The sequence below is a fragment of the Sapajus apella genome, unplaced genomic scaffold, assembly GCF_009761245.1.
Source record: "Sapajus apella isolate SASKATOON/1434 unplaced genomic scaffold, GSC_monkey_1.0 scaffold80, whole genome shotgun sequence".
NCBI lineage: Eukaryota > Metazoa > Chordata > Mammalia > Primates > Cebidae > Sapajus > Sapajus apella.
Genome location: NW_022437020.1, coordinates 9,539,715 through 9,557,520, shown reverse-complemented (window position 1 = coordinate 9,557,520; position 17,806 = coordinate 9,539,715). Strand labels below are relative to the sequence as shown.

Genomic DNA, 17,806 nt, shown 5'->3' with positions numbered 1-17,806 from the left:
GTTGATGCAGATTCTTGATTGTGTTGATGCTCTTTACCATTTGGTATGTTTTTGGGGTGGCTGGTACTGGTTGTTCCTTTTATATGTGTAGAGCCTCTTTCAGGAGCTCTTGTAAAGCAGGTCTGGTGGTGATGAAATCTCTGAGTACTTGCTTGTTCACAAAGGATTTTATTTTTCCTTCACTTATGAAGCTTAGTTTGGCTGGATAGGAGATTCTGGGTTGAAAGTTCTTTTCTTTAAGGATGTTGAATATTGGCCCCCACTCTCTTCTGGCTTGTAGGGTTTCTGCTGAGAGATCTGCTGTGAGTCTGATGGGCTTCCCTTTGTGGGTAACCCAACCTTTCTCTCTGGCTGCCCTTAGCAATTTCTCCTTCATTTCAACCCTGGTGAATCTGATTATTATGTGCCTTAGGGGTAGCTCTTCTTGAGGAATATCTTTGTGGTGTTCTCTGTATTTCCTGGACTTGAATATTAGCATGCCTTGCTAGGTTGGGGAAGTTTTCCTGGATAATATCCTGAAGAGTATTTTCCAGCTTGGATTCATTCTGTTCGTCACATTCAGGTACACCTATCAAACGTAGATTAGGTCTTTTCACATAGTCCCACATTTCTTGGAGACTTTGTTTATTCCTTTTTACCCTTTTTTCTCTATTCTTGCCTTCTCATTTTATTTCATTGAGTTGATCTTTGACCTCTGATATTCTTTCTTCTGCTTGGTCAATTCGGCTGTTGAAACTTGTGCATGCTTCACGAAGTTCTTGTGTTGTGTTTTTTAGCTTCATCAATTCACTTATATTCCTCTCTATGTTGTCCATTCTCGTTAGCATTTCGTCAAATCTTTTTTCAATGTTCTTAGTTTCTTTGCATTGGGTTAGAACATGTTCTTTTGGCTCACTGTAGTTTCTTATTACCCACATTCTGAAGTCTGATTCTGTTATTTCATCACACTCCTTCTCTATCCAGCCTTGTTCCCTTGCTGGTGAGGAGTTGTGATCCCTTGTAGGAGGAGAGGTGTTCTGGTTTCAGGTGTTTTCATCTTTTTTGCGCTGGTTTCTTCCCATCTTTGTGGGTTTATCCACCTGTTGTCTTTGTAGTTACTGACTTTCAGATTGGGTCTCTGAGTGAACTTCCAGTTTGTGGATGCTGAAGTTACTTGTTTTTCTTAGCTTTCCTTCTAACAGTCTGGCCCCTCTGCTGTAGGACTGCTGAGGTCCACTCCAGGCCCTGCTTGCCTGGGGATCACCTGCAGCAGCTGCGGAACAGTAAGGGTTGCTACCAGTTTCCTCTTCTGCTATCTTTGTCCCAGTAGGATGCCCACCAAATGTCAGTCTGTTCTCTCCTTTATGAAGTGACTCTTTGGATATACAGGGGTCAGGGAGCTGCTTGAGGAGACAGTCTGTCCTTTATTGGAGCTCAAGTCCTGAGCTGTGAGCTCTGTTGTTCATTCAGAGTTGCTGGGCAGGTAGGTTTAGGTCTGCTGCAGCAGAACTCATAAACTCCCTTTTTTTTTTTTTTTTTCCCCAGGTGCTCTGTCCCAGGGAGTTAGGGCTTTATTTATGAGTTTCCGTTGTGCTACTGCCTTTTTTTTTTTTCTTTCAGGGCTGCCCTGCCCAGTGAGGAGGCAGCCTAGTCACTGTCTGCCTGCAGAGGCTTTGCTGAGCTGCTGTGGGCTCCGCCCAGCTGCCGTGTGATCTTCCTTGCAGTCCTGTTTATATGGGTGTAGTTAGAACTGCCTTGGCAATGGTGGCCTGCCTCTGTTACGGTGGACTCTCTCTGTAGTGGCAGGTTGCCTCGGCAAGGCGGGTTGCCTCAGCAATGGCGGGCTGCCTCAGCGATGGCAGACTGCCTCCGTAGTGGTGGAGTGTCTCAGTAATGGCGGATGCCCCTCCCCCACAGAGCCGGACCGTCCCGGGTTCAGCTGTGCTTGCTGTGAAACTTTCAACGCAGAGCGTTTTCAATTACTGGCTTTTTTGTGTGGGGGGAGGGGGTGGGACCAGCCATGCCTGATCACCCGGCTCCCTGACCCAGAGCCTTTTTTGTTGTTGTTGTTGAACGGTTGACTCTCCCAGTGTTCCAGTCGCCTGTTGAAAAGGCGCCGGGATCTCCCGTGTGGCGACTCGCTGACCCGGCTGAAACAGCAGCGCTGAGATTCCTGGCAGTTTTTTTGCCTAGGAATCTCCTGGCCTGGCTCGCTATTTCAGATGAATGGGCGACTCTGCCATCTCAGGGCTCCAATCGCCAGCTAAGAGGGCACCCGGACCAGTGTCTTTTGTATGGAGAACTGCCACGCCAGCGCACAGGCAAAGCAACCGGGCAGGCCGAAACAGCCGCACTGGCGACCCGTGGGGCTCCTCCGCCTGGGAATCTCCTGGTCTGTGGGCAATAAAAATCCATCTGGAAATGCGGCGTCAACTCACCCTCTGCACTTTCACTGGGAGCTGCAATCCTGAGCTGTTCCTAGTCGGCCATCTTCCCCCGATCTCCCCAAATTAATTTTATACACAACATGTTACAGTAAACGGGCCTTTCTTTTTTCATTAGAGAAATGATTACTGTTTTTCTTCTCCTTGGCATTTCCAGAGAGCCATTCACATTTAAAGCTTGTGTTGGAACAGCAGGCTTCTACTGAAAATATTTACCTTTTCTTTGTTGGCAACTTGTCAGTGTTGGGGAAAATAGATGCTTCATTAAAATCTAAGCGGGTGATACTTGCTTTCCCACACATCAGTCAGTCTTCTTCCAAGATGAGAAGCATGGTGAGAGGTGTTGGGAAATCATTCTGGTCATATGTTTTTATGTATTTTTGGATGTCTTCTGGCATCCCATTCTTCTTGTTCAAAAATAGGCATTTGGACACCTATAACTTGTATGGGGAATCCTAGATTAGGATCCATTTCACCACCAGAGCATTGGAGTTGGTCTTGACCCCTGTGTGGCTGGTGGGGTCTTCTCCCCTGGAGGGTCCAATGTCCAATGTAATGGCACAAAGAACCCTGCTGCCATTTATCTAGTGGTACTGGGGCCAGGACCTCCACTCAGGTTTTCATTAATCTTCTTAACTGCCCTGGTAGATAAATATTATAGAAAACATGATTTAGAGAGGTTGAGACCAAGGCCCGAGGTCGTGCAGAAGCAAGATTCCACCCCACGACTGTCTGACCCCACTCTCTCTCCCTTACTATGAGCTGCCCTGTATCTTGCCACGGGCCATGCCTTGCTTGCCTCTCGCTCTGGTCCTGGCCCTGGACCTTCTCTTGGAGGTTCCTGGCTGAGAGAGCTGGACACTTGGGCCCAGCGTCCCTGACACAGCCATGGAGGTGGGATGGCAGCCACAGGGTCCAAAGACTTGGGAATGACCCTACTTCATGACCACCTGACCCCTCCTTTCTAGCCAGAAAGGATGAAGTACAGTGAGCTGATGCCACAGCTCATGTGGACTGGGCCTAGAGGTGGCTCTGCCCTGCCTATAAAAGAGGGAAGGGGCCAGGCGCGGTGGCTCACGCCTGTAATCCCAGCACTTTGGGAGGCCGAGGTGGGTGGATCATGATTTCAGGGGTTCAAGACCAGCGTGGCCAACATGGTAAAACCTTGTCTCTTCTAAAAATACAAAAAATTAGCTGGGCATGGTGGCGGTTGCCTATAATCTCAGCTACTCAGGAGGCTGAGGTAGGAAAATCACTTGAACCTGAGAGGTGGAGGTTGCAGTAAGCTGAGATCATGCCACTGCACCCCAGCTTGGGTGGCAGTGTGAGACTCCAACTCAAAAAAAAAAAAAAACAGGGTCAGGGGAAGGAACCTTACAATAGACACCAATAAACCCAGAGAAGGTTGGCCCCTGTTATTACTCCTTTGACCTTCACAGGGAGGTGAGCTCTTCTTGCGGTATTAAAATTAAGAACTTCTGTGTATCAAGAGATACCGTAAACAGAGTGAGAAGACCAGGCATACGCTGGGAGAATATTTTTATAACCTGTATTGCCTGCAAAGGATTAATTCTCAGTACAACAAAATTAAACAATATATCACTTAAGCATATATACAGTTGTATTAAACTAGTAGTGTTTAAAAAGCAATGGCATGTGAGGCAGGCAGATCACCTGAGTTCAAGACCAGCCTGGCCAACATGGCGAAACCCTCTCTCTACTAAAAAATACAAAAATTAGCCATGCATGGTACTTGTAATCCCAGTTACTTGGTTGGCTGAGGCAGGGAGAATCACTTGAACCCAGGAGGCGGGGGTTAGAGTGAGCTGAAGTGGCACGACTGCACTCCAGCCTGGGCTGCAGAACAAGACTCTGTCTCCAAAAAAAAGGCAATGGCACGAATAATCTAAAATTCTGATCATTTTTATTTGAGAAGCGAGGGGTGACAGGGAGGAGCAGAGGCCCCCAGTAGGTCACGTTCTCGCTCTTGCATCGGGGTGGAGGATTCATGGGTATCCATTGTTTATTAGGTTTTATAACTAACATGTATGTGACATACGATCTTTGGTGCATATCAAATCATTTGTTTTTAGAAAACAAAAAGCAATCTTATTTTTACTACCTCCATTTTTACAAATGGGGAAACTGAGACTCGGTGGGGTCAAACTAGCAGCAAACACACATGTTGAATGTGTGCTGTATGCCAGGCCCTTTACATGGATCATCCGATGTAATTTGTTTGACGTTCCTCTACATATGATAACTGTCATCCTTGCAGTGTGCAGGCGACTGAGACCTCGTGAGACGGGAGAACTTCAAAGTCACTATCTGGTCACAGTTGGTGGTGAAGGCAAGGCCCCGTCTCCCTCCTGCAGGCTCCGAGGCGCACTGTGGGTGACAGCTCCACTTTGTGGGCCTCCCCTTGGGAGCAGGCATCGAGGATTCTTAAGTCCGCTTGCTCTGTGCCATCTCACTGCCTGGACACTGGCGGCTTCCCTGGGCCGTCCTGTACCCAGATCGCTGAGGTAGCAAAGAAAGGACAGGAAATAGGTGGAGACAGAAGAGAACGTGGATAACACCGAAGATAAATTGATTTCTACTCTCACTGTTAAGGCTTTCAGGCTATAAAGAGATGGCTCTTGGCCGGGCACAGTGGCTGACGCCTGTAAGCCCAGCAGTTTGGGAGGTCAAGGTGGACAGATCACGAGGTCAAAAGATCGAGACCATCCTAGCCAACTGGTGAAACCCTGCCTCTACTAAAAATACAACAATTAGCTGGGTGTGGTGGTGCACACCTGTAGTCCCAGCTACTCTGGAGGCTGAGGCAGGAGAATGGCTTGAACTCAGGAGGTGGAGAATGCAGTGAGCCGAGATTGCACCACTGCACTCCAGCCTGGAGACAAAGTGAGACTCTGTCTCAAAAACAAAAGAAATGGCTCTTCCTATGACCTCAGCCCCATCCTCAATCACTGCCCGTGCCCACTTGGCTGACACCACCAGATGGCTCTAGCACTGTTGTTGAACTTCTGATGTCCCCTGTACCTGAGCCTCGCTATTGCTTTGGTGTAAATGTCTGTGACACTGATGCTGAATACAGTTCCAGGCTTTTGGAGCAGAAGTTTCCAGTTAAGCTTGGTGTCCCACCTAAGAGTTAAGGTCAACATGCTGAGCCCCAGAGTGGTCCTCCCTCACCCACCACCAGCTACCCCACCCGGCCTCCCAAGAACTGTGTGTGGTCTCTTGTATTCTCTGTCTTGGTTCATGCCTGGGAAATTTCAGGGCCTATGTTAAGGGGAAAACCTTAGGGAAACCTGAGCCTTCGAAACTGGGTAGAATGAATGGATGGAATGGAAGAATTTACTGCAGTGAAATCGTCTTCAAATTCTTTTTAGGTTGGAAGTTTCCTGGCAAGCCAAGAAGTACATTTAGTTATTTGTTTATCATCCACGTGCTACTGGGTGAAAGACTGTAAGACAAGAACATTTGAAATGTATGTATTAGGGATCTCTGCCCATCACTTTCCATCGAAGATGACAGCGGGGTACGCTCATGATTTTCGTAGAAATGGATGGGACGGTAAGATTCTATTCACATAAAATGTTTGTCCCTGAGCGCCAGGCAGGGTGTCACCTCCAGGGTCTCCTTCCCGTGGCTCTTCTGCATGAGTCCTGCACCACCTCTTTTAACCTCAGGGAAAAGTCACTATTTTGTTTTTTAAAGTCAGTCATATTTAAAGTTTCTGCTTTTGAGTATACACTACATGTTGATGTAGATTCTGGAATATAGAACAAACAGGCACAAACTAGTGTGGGTGAGGTGGGGGAGGTAAACCCCAGAAGGAAGGCTGCCTGGGCCAGGGGTGTGTGCCTGGCGGTAGGGACTTGCAGCCGCGAATAACTGTGCCTTGGAAGAGTCTTTAATGGCACAGGGAAATTTCTATATTTTCAGTGGGGGTAAAAAAAGGATTTGGAAACAAAGTATACGCTGCAGGCAAAGAAAAAGACTAGAAAAAGTAACCAGGCAGGTGAAGTGGTGGGCACCTGTGGTCCTAGCTACTTGGGAGGCTGAGATGGGATGATTGCTTGAGCCCAGGAGTTCCAGGCTGCAGTGAACTCTGATCTGTGTCACAGCACTCCAGCCTGAGTGACAGAGTGAGACCCCATCTCTAAAACAAAAAAAAAGAAAATAGCCAAAATATTATTGATTATTTCTCTTATTTCCCAAAGTTTGGGCAAGAACACGTATTATTCTTACAATCAGAAGAAGTCCTCTTTTCTGTTATATCTTAAAAGGCTCTGAGACTTAGAATTCATCTTGACGAAGGCATGGTCATTGCACACATGGAGCTGGGCCCCATGGGTGAGGGGCTCCTGGGGGCCTCTGAGGAGGGTGCTATGGGTGTCCAGTGGCCTTGAAGAGAGCCAACCCAGGGTCGGGTGGCAGGATTCCCTGAGCCCCAGAGAAGGTGACTTTCTGATGCTACTAGAATCTGGGAAGAGTGTGTCCGTGGCTGCCACTACCCCCTGCTTCCCTGTTCCATGCCAGGCCTCTCTCAGATGCCTTCTCTAGGCGAGGCATGTCGTTGGGGCGACTTGCTAGCTGCAGAGGGCAACGAGTAATAAAGGCAAATGCCAAGCATGAGGCAAGAAGGGAGACCCCTGGCTGGGACAGCAGGCATTGGGAGAGGCTTATGGGAGCCCCTCACCCCTCTCCTTTTGGGGTGCTCTTGAGGAAGCTGGACTCTCCACCTCTAAAGACCCCTCCAGGGAACATAGATCCCAAACGCAAAGGGAGATGAGCTAGCCAGCAAAATCCAAGACCCCAGTCCCCTCCATTACAGCCTAGGGTGCGGGCTTCTGTCTTCCAGGTTGAAGCTCATCGTTTGGTTCATCATAAGTTATATGTTGAGGTAGAATTATAAAAAGAGAAATAGACAGCTGGGAGAGTTGAAAAAGGCTCTGGAGTTCTGTTATAGACATGTGCATTTTGGCCAGGAGTGGTGGCTCACGCCTGTGTTCCCAGCACTTTGGGAGGCTGAGGCAGGTGGATCACTTGAGGTCAGGAGTTCAAGACCAGCCTGGCCAACATGTCAAAACCCCGTCTGTATTAAAAATAAAAAACCTGCCTGGGCATGGTGGCACATACCTGTAGCCCCAGCTACTCAGGAGGCTAAGGCAAGAGAATTGCTTGAACCTGGGAGGTGGAGGTTGCAGTGAGCCAAGATTGCGCTACTGTACTCCAGCCTGGGTGACAAAGTGAGACTGTGTCTCAAAAATAAATAAGTAATAATGGATCTTGTTTTTTAAAACAAAAAAAAAAGAAATATGTGTTTTTAGATACCGGCTGGACTTCATGGCACGGAGGGAAACTGAACCCTGTCTTTGGGAAATCGCTTGGTTTCTTTTGTTGCCCTGTCCTGAGTTGTCATTTTAATTCTTTCATATCAGCCAGCGTGGAGAAGAGGAGCAGTTTTGCAAAATGACTGGGAACATCCCCTGCTGGGGAGGGACTCCGTGCTCCGGTGTCCTTGTCTGAGCCGCCTGGCCCCGGGCACCCGTCGCTGTGTGCCCGGAGCACTGGGCGCCGACACGGAGCCTCCTCTGTGCTTTCAGGCATCCGCATGCTGGACGGTGACGTCACAGATGTGGTCGAGGCAAAGTCGCTGGGCATCAGACCCAACTACATCGACATTTACAGTGCCAGTTGGGGGCCGGACGACGACGGGAGGACGGTGGACGGGCCCGGCCGACTGGCTAAGCAGGCTTTCGAGTATGGCATTAAAAAGGTGTGAGTAACCCAGGGGTACAGGGGAGCGCTCTGGGGCAAGGGTGACAGTACACATTTTTAACAATTAAATATCAGAGTGACACTGGCCACAGCCCTGAAACAAGACCGGCAAGACTTGGCTGTACCAGGTGCCAGGTGCCAGGCTAATGTGGAGGAGTCACTTGGGGAGGCTGAGAAGGGGCCGTTTACCAACAAGAGCAGAAGTGTTTTGCCTTGTTCCGCTGTTCCAGTGACAGCCAACTGGGCACTGCGAGCATGGCCCTCTCTGCCTTGGAGTTCGCCTGTCCTTGGCTGAGTGGGGTACACAGGTGGGTGACGGGTGAGTCGGCTCACCTGACCTGTTACTTGGACAGTGCAGGTGGCCAGGGGTTCGGGGTCTCAACCCACCTGCCTTTAGAAACACCCAGCTGTGGAACTTTCTGCATTCACTGCGGGGTATGTGCTCACCCAGGTCCCACCACAGCAGGAAGTGGTCTGGGTGTTTCCCACCAGCCCACAACCCAGCCCAGTTAGAATTTCTCCAGTAGAACCTCACCAGGGGCTCAGCAGAGCAAAGCCATGAGGGGCTGCTGCTCTGCTGACGGGCCGAGGCGAGGCTGGCAGTCTCCTGCAAGGCCACCGCCAGCCACTCTATGGTCTTTGGTTCCAGATCCCTGTGAGTCAGGAAGGCTGAGGAAGGGGGAGGGGTGGTTGGAGATGAGCCAGTTCTTACAAGCAGGGTGGCAAGGCCGATTTCTGGGTGAGGACAGCTTCCGGGAGCAGGCAGACAGAGCTGTGATCAGCGTCCAGGAGGCCCTGGGTGGCCCAACAGGCCCCAGCCCAAAGTACAATGTGTGATCAGTGACTGCTGCAGGGGGGTTGGGGCTGGGGGGAGTTCCAGCAGGAAATCCAGGCTGTGCTAACTTTTCCTGTGGGGGATGGGAGAATGCGGAGGGGATGGCAGGAATCAAGTCCATTTTATGATTTATATCATTTAAAATATTTTTCAAGTTATCATATTGTAACCCATACGTAGTAATTACAGTGTGGCTAATAAACAGTAAGTCAATCAGACAGTATGAAGGGATGTATTGCAAACAGCCTTTCTCTGTCTGTCTCTGCCCACCCCGGGTCCTGCCCCACAAAGGAGGAGTCTGTTTTTAAACTGTGTTCCTGATTTCCTTTCTCAAAGTAGTATCGTTTGATTGCTTCCCTGGGTGCATTGAGTTTGGTCACTATCTATTAACTTCCTCTTATGGGGATGAGCATTTTTCCTTAGAAGGCCCCCAGCCCTGTTGCCCCGCTGAAACCCTGGAGTTTCCTCTGCTTCTTCCCCTTCCTGGGCATCAGGCCCACACTGCGTCCTCTATCTCCTGCCAGCTGCACCTCCTCCGAAAGATGTGGTGTCACCCTGCAAGAGTGAGGTGGAAGCTTCCTCCTCTACTGTCCCCAACCCCCACCCACTCAAGGCTTGAATGCCTGAGAAACCAATGACCAAATATGGGGGTCTACTCCTGTGTCCCTCAGAGTTTAGTACTCACCCAGACATTCAATGGGAGAAGGAAGATTAAAGAAGAGGGGCAGTGTAGACACACACACACACACACACACACACACACACACACACACACACAGAGCATGGGAGCATGTGTGTATCCTTGAGACACTGGGCAGATTCCTTTCTCTCCACCACTCCAAGAAAACACCAAGGTGGCTTCAATCAGCTTGCTGAGTGCCCATGCCAGGCCCAAGGCTGGGCTGAGTGAGTGCTGGCAGACTCAGGCATGACCAAGTCAGCCCGCTGCCCACCAAGAGTTGCCGAATACATAAATCACATCTTTCCATTACTCGGCTCCCAGCTCCAACCCGGCAGATCACTTGGATCTCGGTCTCGATGACAAGTGAGACATCCTAAAAATTAAGCTGAATTTAAGCTTGGGAGAGGGCGGGTAAGTTGAAGACGGCATTTCCTGCATGGAACATATTGCTTTGGAGGGTGTTACTGCTGAGCGTCTGTCATTTCCACGGGATGATTTCCAAGGACTGAGCTCCTAGGATGAGGCAGCCTCTCTCCAGGAGGGGTCCTGGTTGTTTGGCGGTGATCGTTGGGGCTCTCTGCTTCACGGAGCCTGTGCGAGGCCTGGGAAGGTTGGGGCTGCAGAGAGGTCTTTGCATTCTGAATTCTGAGCGGCGTTGGCCTCGTCCAGCTGTCAGGGGATTGGGGATGTTGCAGAGGGGACCATGTGGTTCCCCCTCATTCTTGTCACCGTTTCTTGAAATACTGAGGTCATTTGATTTTTTTTCCTGTCATTTGGAAGTAAAATATGTCATGCAGAGAGCCTTAAATCGTAACTGTCTCAACCTGTCACTGAAAATCCTCCTAGAAATTTGATGATCCCAAACCAAACCATGTTCCCCCATCTGTCCCTCCTTGTGGCCCCGTTTGTCACCCACGGTCTTCTGTAGAATCTGACTTCATCTTTGGTAGATGATGTGGTCTGACGGTGGGGGACTTTAGAAGCTGTGATCTGACACAGAGAGCTGTTTAATGTCGGTCCTTAGGAAGCCTTGCTCCTCTCTCGGCTGGTTATTCAGAAGCAGCGATTAGACATTGCTGAGGCTAACGACACTGGCTGTGCCCAGGTGGCTGACGTCTGCCAGCCCTCAGCAACAGTGCTTCCAAGCTCATGGATGAACTCCCCCTCCCCAGGGAAGACACTCAAATACGATTTGATTGGGTCGAAATTGTGAGTTTACCGGAAAGAACTACAAGTTCATGGCGAGGGTTGAAATGTCCCCTACAGCTTCTGTCCTGTGGCTTTCATGAAGCCACTGGAAGATCTGGGAAGTGAAAATAAAGTCGTCAGAGAGTTAAAACATCTCTATGCTCTCAGATCTGGCTGTTTCCTCATCTCATTTCCATGTTCTCCTTCCGGGAGACCATTTTAAGAAGGGGAAAAGGTTGTTGATACGTTGATGCCTATGAGGACGGGTTGGTCTCAGTAAACACACAGCACATGCTTTAAATGCAAACCTTGAGCATTTCAGGCTTTGGTATTCAAAGTGGGGTGGCGTTCCCTGAGAGCTCATTGGGGATGCAGACTCTCAGGCCCACCCTGGACTTTGGGGAGCAAATCTGCATTGTATCAGGGTTCCCAGGGGACTCCCGTGTGTGCACATTCCAGTTTGGGGAGTGCAGTTTTTGGCCATTCTCTCTGCTCCTGGATCAATAAGGTTGCATGCTCCACCTTGCAAAAGGACCACATTTTATGAATCATTTCAAGCGGGGTGGGGATTTAGGAGTGGCAGGGTCTGGGGCTAATTCTCACCTGGAATAAGGACAGGCTCTGATGGGTTAAATACCTTTTGATTTGCATTGTAGTTCCTTTAAACCGTCTCCTTGCAGGTAATCACATGCACACACACACCCTTCCTCAGCACTTTGTGCCTTTCTCCCAGAAGGTTAGCTTTTCTGGGAGTGACCTTTCTGTTGAGCTCTTGGCCACCCGGACAGGTTCACCCTGCAGTTGCAGAAAGCAGAGTGGACGAGGCAGCTTTAAGCAGCGGGACTGCTGTGGGCTCTCCTGGGAGCGTCAGGTTGGAGCTGGAGTCTCCTTGGTTTACAAAGCCCCGTGGCATGGCTTACAGAGGAGGTGGGTCCACTCATCAGAAGAGTGACTTGTGCTCTAAGGGTGAATGTGATACGTTTGGTCAGCAGCAGGCTTCAGTCTGGCTCTACAGGGACTGCAGAGTTGGGGTGTCAGTTATCTTTAAATTGGCTGCTTACTGAGCATAAGTATCAATCAGCTTCCTCCATGTGTTTGCAAAGGAGGGCCTTCTGTAAGGTCGTGGTGGCCAGCCAGTGGCTCCAGTTTCCTGTGGAGGTGGAGGTTGGCCCTGCTCTCGGGCCGGCTGTGCACCACCAGCCCATCCAGCCTCTGGACTATATCGGTCAGTTCCGTCTCCCACTTGGTAATCTTTAGCTGGTGTTTGTGGCTGGAACGATTCTTGGTGTGGTCAGAAATCACATATCCTGTGGGTGTGGGATAGAGCAGGGCTGCAGGAATCAGCTTTGACCGGCCGGTGTCTTTCACGTGTACATTCTTAACAATGAAAATGGGCACACAGCTGGGGCATGGCCGTTCACTTCCGTAGTCCCAGTGACTCTGAAGGCTGAGGCGGGAGGATCACCTGAGCCCACGGGGTTCTAGACCAGCCTGGGTAATGTAGCAAGACCCCTGTCTCAACAAAACACAAAACAAAACAAAACAAAAATGAGAGAGAGAAAGAAAGAAAACCTACACACAAATGAGTCCCTGGCCTTGGCCGGCAGTAGCAATCTGAGCACTCCAATACCCACAGCGGAGCTCACAGGGAGCTCTGGCAGGACGCCCATAGGCTGCTACCGGCTCCTGGACATAACCCTTTTCACCTCTTCTGTCTTCACCCAGAGTTCGTAGTCCTATCCCTCTTTGCAAATTTAGCTCCCTCTGCAAGAAGGGTACCTCTTCAGATATGTTTTCCAGAAAATTCAGTCTCTTCCTCTCCAGACCAACTCTTTCACCCCAGAAAAATTAAAGTTACAAATTCCACCATCATCTGTAATCTCAGTGTTCCTGGCAGCGCTGCGAGGTCTCTTTGATCAGAGGCCATTACCGTGGAAATGACAGGCGTGACTCTGGAATAGAACAGCTTGTGCTGGGACCCTGGATTTTCCGGCAGAGGACAGAGGAGTCTTTCTGGCCCTTTCCCTCGTAGGATCCTCTGATTCTGCAGTCTTAAGGCTACTACCACAGGCAAAAGCACACCATTGACATCAAATGAGAGCCCCCAAACCATGCTGTCAGCAGCTTCCAGGTGGTCTGAATGCATCCTTCTTATCCACTTGGAAGGAACATTCAGGTCGGGGGTGAGACCCACCCCACAAGGTTCTGGCTGTAGGGCTAAGCCTTGTTCCTTTCGTTCCCTTAGGGCCGGCAGGGCCTGGGCTCCATTTTCGTCTGGGCGTCGGGGAACGGCGGGAGAGAGGGGGACTACTGCTCATGTGACGGCTACACCAACAGCATCTACACCATCTCCGTCAGCAGCGCCACCGAGAACGGGCACAAGCCCTGGTACTTGGAGGAGTGTGCCTCCACGCTGGCCGCCACCTACAGCAGCGGGGCCTTCTATGAGCGAAAAATCGTAAGTCCTCCCGGCAAGTCGGAGTGCTTATCCTGTGTGCCTCAGCCCCTGGGAATGAGTTTCTTCTCCCCTTCTCAGAAAGATGGGTTAGATTGGGGCCAGATTGTTCTGGATCGAAAGGTCCCAGCCTCACCCATCGGCAAACAATTTGAGCCTCGAGGAAAACCCCAGCCCCTTGGCAGTCTTCCTCGGATGCTGGCTTTCTAATCTTTGCACAGAAATAGCAATTAAAGCCCTCTCTGGCTTTAGAGATCTAAAAATATCATTTAAGAATGAGGTTCCTTCTCACGAGGTCTTGTTTTAAGTCTGAAATTCTGTGGTCACATCACTTGGAATCCACTTGACTCAGCCAGTTCCAGCATGTACAATAGAGTAAGAAATAGACTTGGTTTTATACTGAGACGTCCTAGAAATCTAGGCGTTCTTCTGGGCATTCTGTTGCTACAGAAGCACTTCTCCTGGATGCTTTTAAGTCGAGAGGTGGTTTCTGTCTGTTCAGCTCACTTATGTGAACATAAGTATGATTTATCTTTTAAAAGGTAACAGTTTTAGTACTTGGGTTGAATTTATGCTTTTTCTTTCCCTACATACTTTCCTACTTAAATTAAAAAAAAAAAGAGGAAGGGAGGGTTTCCAGTCCAAATTAATGCAGAATTGAAATGCACAGTCATTAAGTTGACTTGTAGACGTTTTAAAAATGAGACCGTGGAGCTGGCCAGACATGGTTACATTTTAAAGCTCACCAGCATCTTTTCATTTCTCCAGCCACATCTTTAGAAGTTATTCGTGAATTTATTTTTACACTTTTCTGTGGGAGCATGCATGCTTCCTGTTCTCTGCTTTGCTCCGCACCAGTGAAAGGTCAGCTGCCATCGCTCCATCGCCAGCCTGGTAGCGGCTGGGGCTGGTTAACTAAGGTATTAATTTGTTATTTTCCTTTTCTGCCAGAGTACGTGCCCCTGGGACGGGCAGCTGAGCTGCTGAATGGTGTCCTGTTTGTGTAGAAATCCAGATCACTGGAGCATGGACTTGCTGGGGTCTTATTAGACAGGCACATAGTATCGCTGGGTGAATGGATGCAATTTCGAATTTGCAAAGTTCTGGGACACTTTATAACATGGGCCGTGTGCAGGCTGGGTGGTGTCTCTCAACCCTGGAAGCAGGACTTACAGCTTTATTTGCGTAATGAATCACACCAGCATGTGTGTTTGTATGGCATGCATGTTTGTGTGCCTTGGCTATAAAATGCTTTACTTTTCTTTCTTCCTTTTTTTAAAAAAATTATTTTCTCTGAGCAATAATATGTGGATAAGAAGGGCATAGTTAGGAGAGGGGTAAAAGAGAAAATATCCTCCACCTTGGTCGCTGTCTGGGAAGTCTGCTCTGACAGTATGAGTGGCGTTATTTTCGGCTCTGCTAGAGCCCAGTGTTTGCTCTGAGTCCTCCTAGACATCACCCAGGGAGACACATGCTGCTCAGGGAAGTCGATGGGTCAGTCTCAGCATTCAGGCAGGTCTGTGATGGCAGTCACTGCCCTGTCCCCCTGCATTCTCTGTCCCTCTAAGTCTGGAGGACGCCACCAGTGTCCACCTGGAGTGAGGGATGCCCCATGCTGAGATGTGACTCTTTAGAGGGGAGCAGAACCTAAAGAAAGCATCTCTCACCAGAACAGGGGGGTACGTTCATTCACTGAACACGAGCCGTGTCCCGGGCGCAGCACTAGGACTCAGGAGGGGGCTGTCCACCTTGGTTCAGCCGTCCCTCCCAGGGTGGGCCCCTCTGCTTACTCCCCAGGGCCCCCTTCTCTGAAGCTGGAGAGCCAGCTGTGAGCCTCACATGCTCTTAGGAGCGTGGCCTCCTGCCCAATCACCCCTAGTTTCTCCTCCTGGCCACCATTCACCAAGCACAAGTATTTTTCAGGTGCCTTGCTGTGATCTGCCCAGAACCCCTGAAGTCTACATCATGGTGTCCATTTGCATATGAAGATGCTGGGGTCAGAGAAGGGGCATTCTTGTCCCTTTTCCCGTGCCCTCAGCTGCCCTTCCCATGTTGAGGTACCCCAGCCCCACTGAAACGGGCAGGGAGGAAGCTGGTTTCTGTTGGCAATCTCTCAAATCCTGTGCATGTGACATAGGCCAGACCCCCTCCCTGGACAATTGTTGGCTCAGCTAAAACGTGTTCAAGGAAGGTGCTGAGTTTGGAAGAGGATCTGGATTGCTCTCGCTGTGAAATGGATTCTCAAAGCTTAGGCAAATCAGCTACTGGAGCCCTGCGGTGGGTGGTGGGTGTGTGACTTTCCTATTCCTGCTGTAGGAAATTCTCACAAATTTAGCAGCTTAAAATAGCACAGATTCATATCTCATGGTCCTGTAGGCCAGAAGCCTAGGAGCCTCAACCTTTTCTGCGTTGAGTCTCATGAGGCCAAGACCAAGGTGCTGGCAGGGCTGTGGTTCCTTCTGGAGGCTCTGGGGAGAATCTGTTTCCTTGCCCACTTGGGCTGTTGGCAGCACTCAGGTCCTTGTGGTTCTGGGACTGAGTTTCCCGTTTCCTTGTGGGCTGTCAGCTGGGGCCCGTTCTCAGCCTCTAGAGGCCACCCACATTATTTGGCTTCCTCTTCACCTCCCTCTTCAACGCCAGCAGCGGCGCATCCAGCCCTTCTGGTGCTTCCTCTCTCTGACAGCCTTACTGCCTTCCTCTTCCAAGGTCAAGGGCCCTGTGGTGGCATCAGGTCTATCAGATAATCCAGGATAATCTTCCTGCTTTAAGGTTGGCTGGCTACCAACCTTAACTCCATCTGCGAAGCTCGTGGGAATAGCACTGGGGACAAAGACAATGGGGGCCACAATTCCACCCAGCACAGCTGAACCCACACGGGCTGAATCCCCAGTGGCCGCTCCCCACTTCAGTCCAAAGGGAAATATACATCAGGCTGAGCAGTAGTGAGGTCCAGAATCCATCCCACACCCAGCCGGGGCCAGTGCCTCCAAGGAGGGCAGGCAGAGCTCCCAGCTGGCAGAGCCTGCCTTGTTAAACAGAGCCCATTAAACAACAGCTTCCCAGGTTAGTCAGCTCAGGCTGCCGTGACAGAGTCCCCTGGACTGGGCAGCTCAAACAACAGAAATATACTTTCTCAAAGTTCTGGAGCCCGGAGTTCCCGGACCAAGGTGTCAGCAGGGGTGGTGTCTTCTTGGCTTGCAGAAAGCTGCCTTCTCCCTTTCTGCTGTGTCCTCTTTTTATACGGAGCAGCAGGCCCTGGGAGGTCAGGAACACACCAGGTTGATCTGCTTTTTCAGGAAGACGTCCTGGTGGAGGACCCAACTTATGACCTGCTGGCTAAAGGCAGAAACTCTCTCTGAGCCACGTGGGTACATCCAGCTGCTCTGAAGTCAGGGGGTGACTGAGGGGTCAGTAGTGTGGACTTTGGTGGTCTTGCCGTGGGTACTCTTGGGTGTTGGTGAAAGGGCACGAAAGCCAGCAGACCCAGGGAGGAGGATCCTGTAGGGTGCTTCTTGGTTTCATGTCGTTCTACCATTTTTTCCACATGGCCTTCTGCAGTAGAGAGGGAACCAGCCCATCTATGATTATCGAAGCTCATGCTCCCGGTTGGCCTCCGTGCCCCTGCCTGTCTTCCTGCAAAGTGACTTAGCAGGGAGCACCAGATGGTGTGGGAACCTGCGGTTGCTGAGATGCATTTGCCTAACACCTTAGTTGTTCCTGGGAGCCAGTGTCACGGAGCCACAGTTAGCGGTTGTGGGAAGTAGGAAAGTTCCCTTTTAAAGTTTCCTTTCTTGTTAAAGAATAAGTGTGCTAATAACTTTGTTAAGCCCTATCCTATGCAGCTGTTAGACATGCCATGCTTACAGGCACGTAGTACACTCAATGTCCTGGTGCTTTCACCAAGATATCTGTGCTGGACGTGCTCACAGGCATGTCCCAGCTCTCCATTGTTTTTACTTGTTTAGAAAAGTTTTAAGTTGGGAGCCGATCGGGTTTTAGTTTAGGTTGTGAGGTCTGGCCCCAGTCAACAGAGATCAGACACAGCAGTCAGGACGACCCCAAATGCATAAGGGATAAATTTGTGCGTTTTCCTTTGTTCATTGTACTCTCATGGCAAGATGGCTAGTGAGGGTACCCTTCCTGCAGTCCAGGAAGTAAAAATTGCGTTGCTGAAAGATCCTTTGTCTCAGTGCTGATTTTCCTTCACGGCACCGAGCATCTATATCCAACAGTGATACCTGAAGTGGCCTTGCCTTCTCTGGAGAGTGAATTAGCCTCTCTGCTGTCACCGCCTCACTGTGCTGCCCTCTCGCCCAGGTCACCACCGATCTGCGTCAGCGCTGTACCGACGGCCACACCGGGACCTCCGTCTCCGCCCCCATGGTGGCTGGCATCATTGCCTTGGCTCTAGAAGCAAAGTAAGTTCCCACTTCTGT

At 50.1% G+C, this 17,806-nt stretch overlaps 1 protein-coding gene across 1 annotated transcript in view; it reads left to right on the top strand.

The window, feature by feature from the left end:
* PCSK6 (proprotein convertase subtilisin/kexin type 6) overlaps nt 1-17,806 on the top strand; it is a 152,144-nt gene that overhangs the window by 50,887 nt on the left and 83,451 nt on the right. Inside the window, exons 9-11 of the mRNA XM_032252876.1 lie at nt 8,036-8,208; nt 13,161-13,373; nt 17,688-17,788. Of these exons, the coding sequence (XP_032108767.1) occupies nt 8,036-8,208; nt 13,161-13,373; nt 17,688-17,788 (487 nt within the window). The remainder of the gene's footprint in view (nt 1-8,035; nt 8,209-13,160; nt 13,374-17,687; nt 17,789-17,806) is intronic.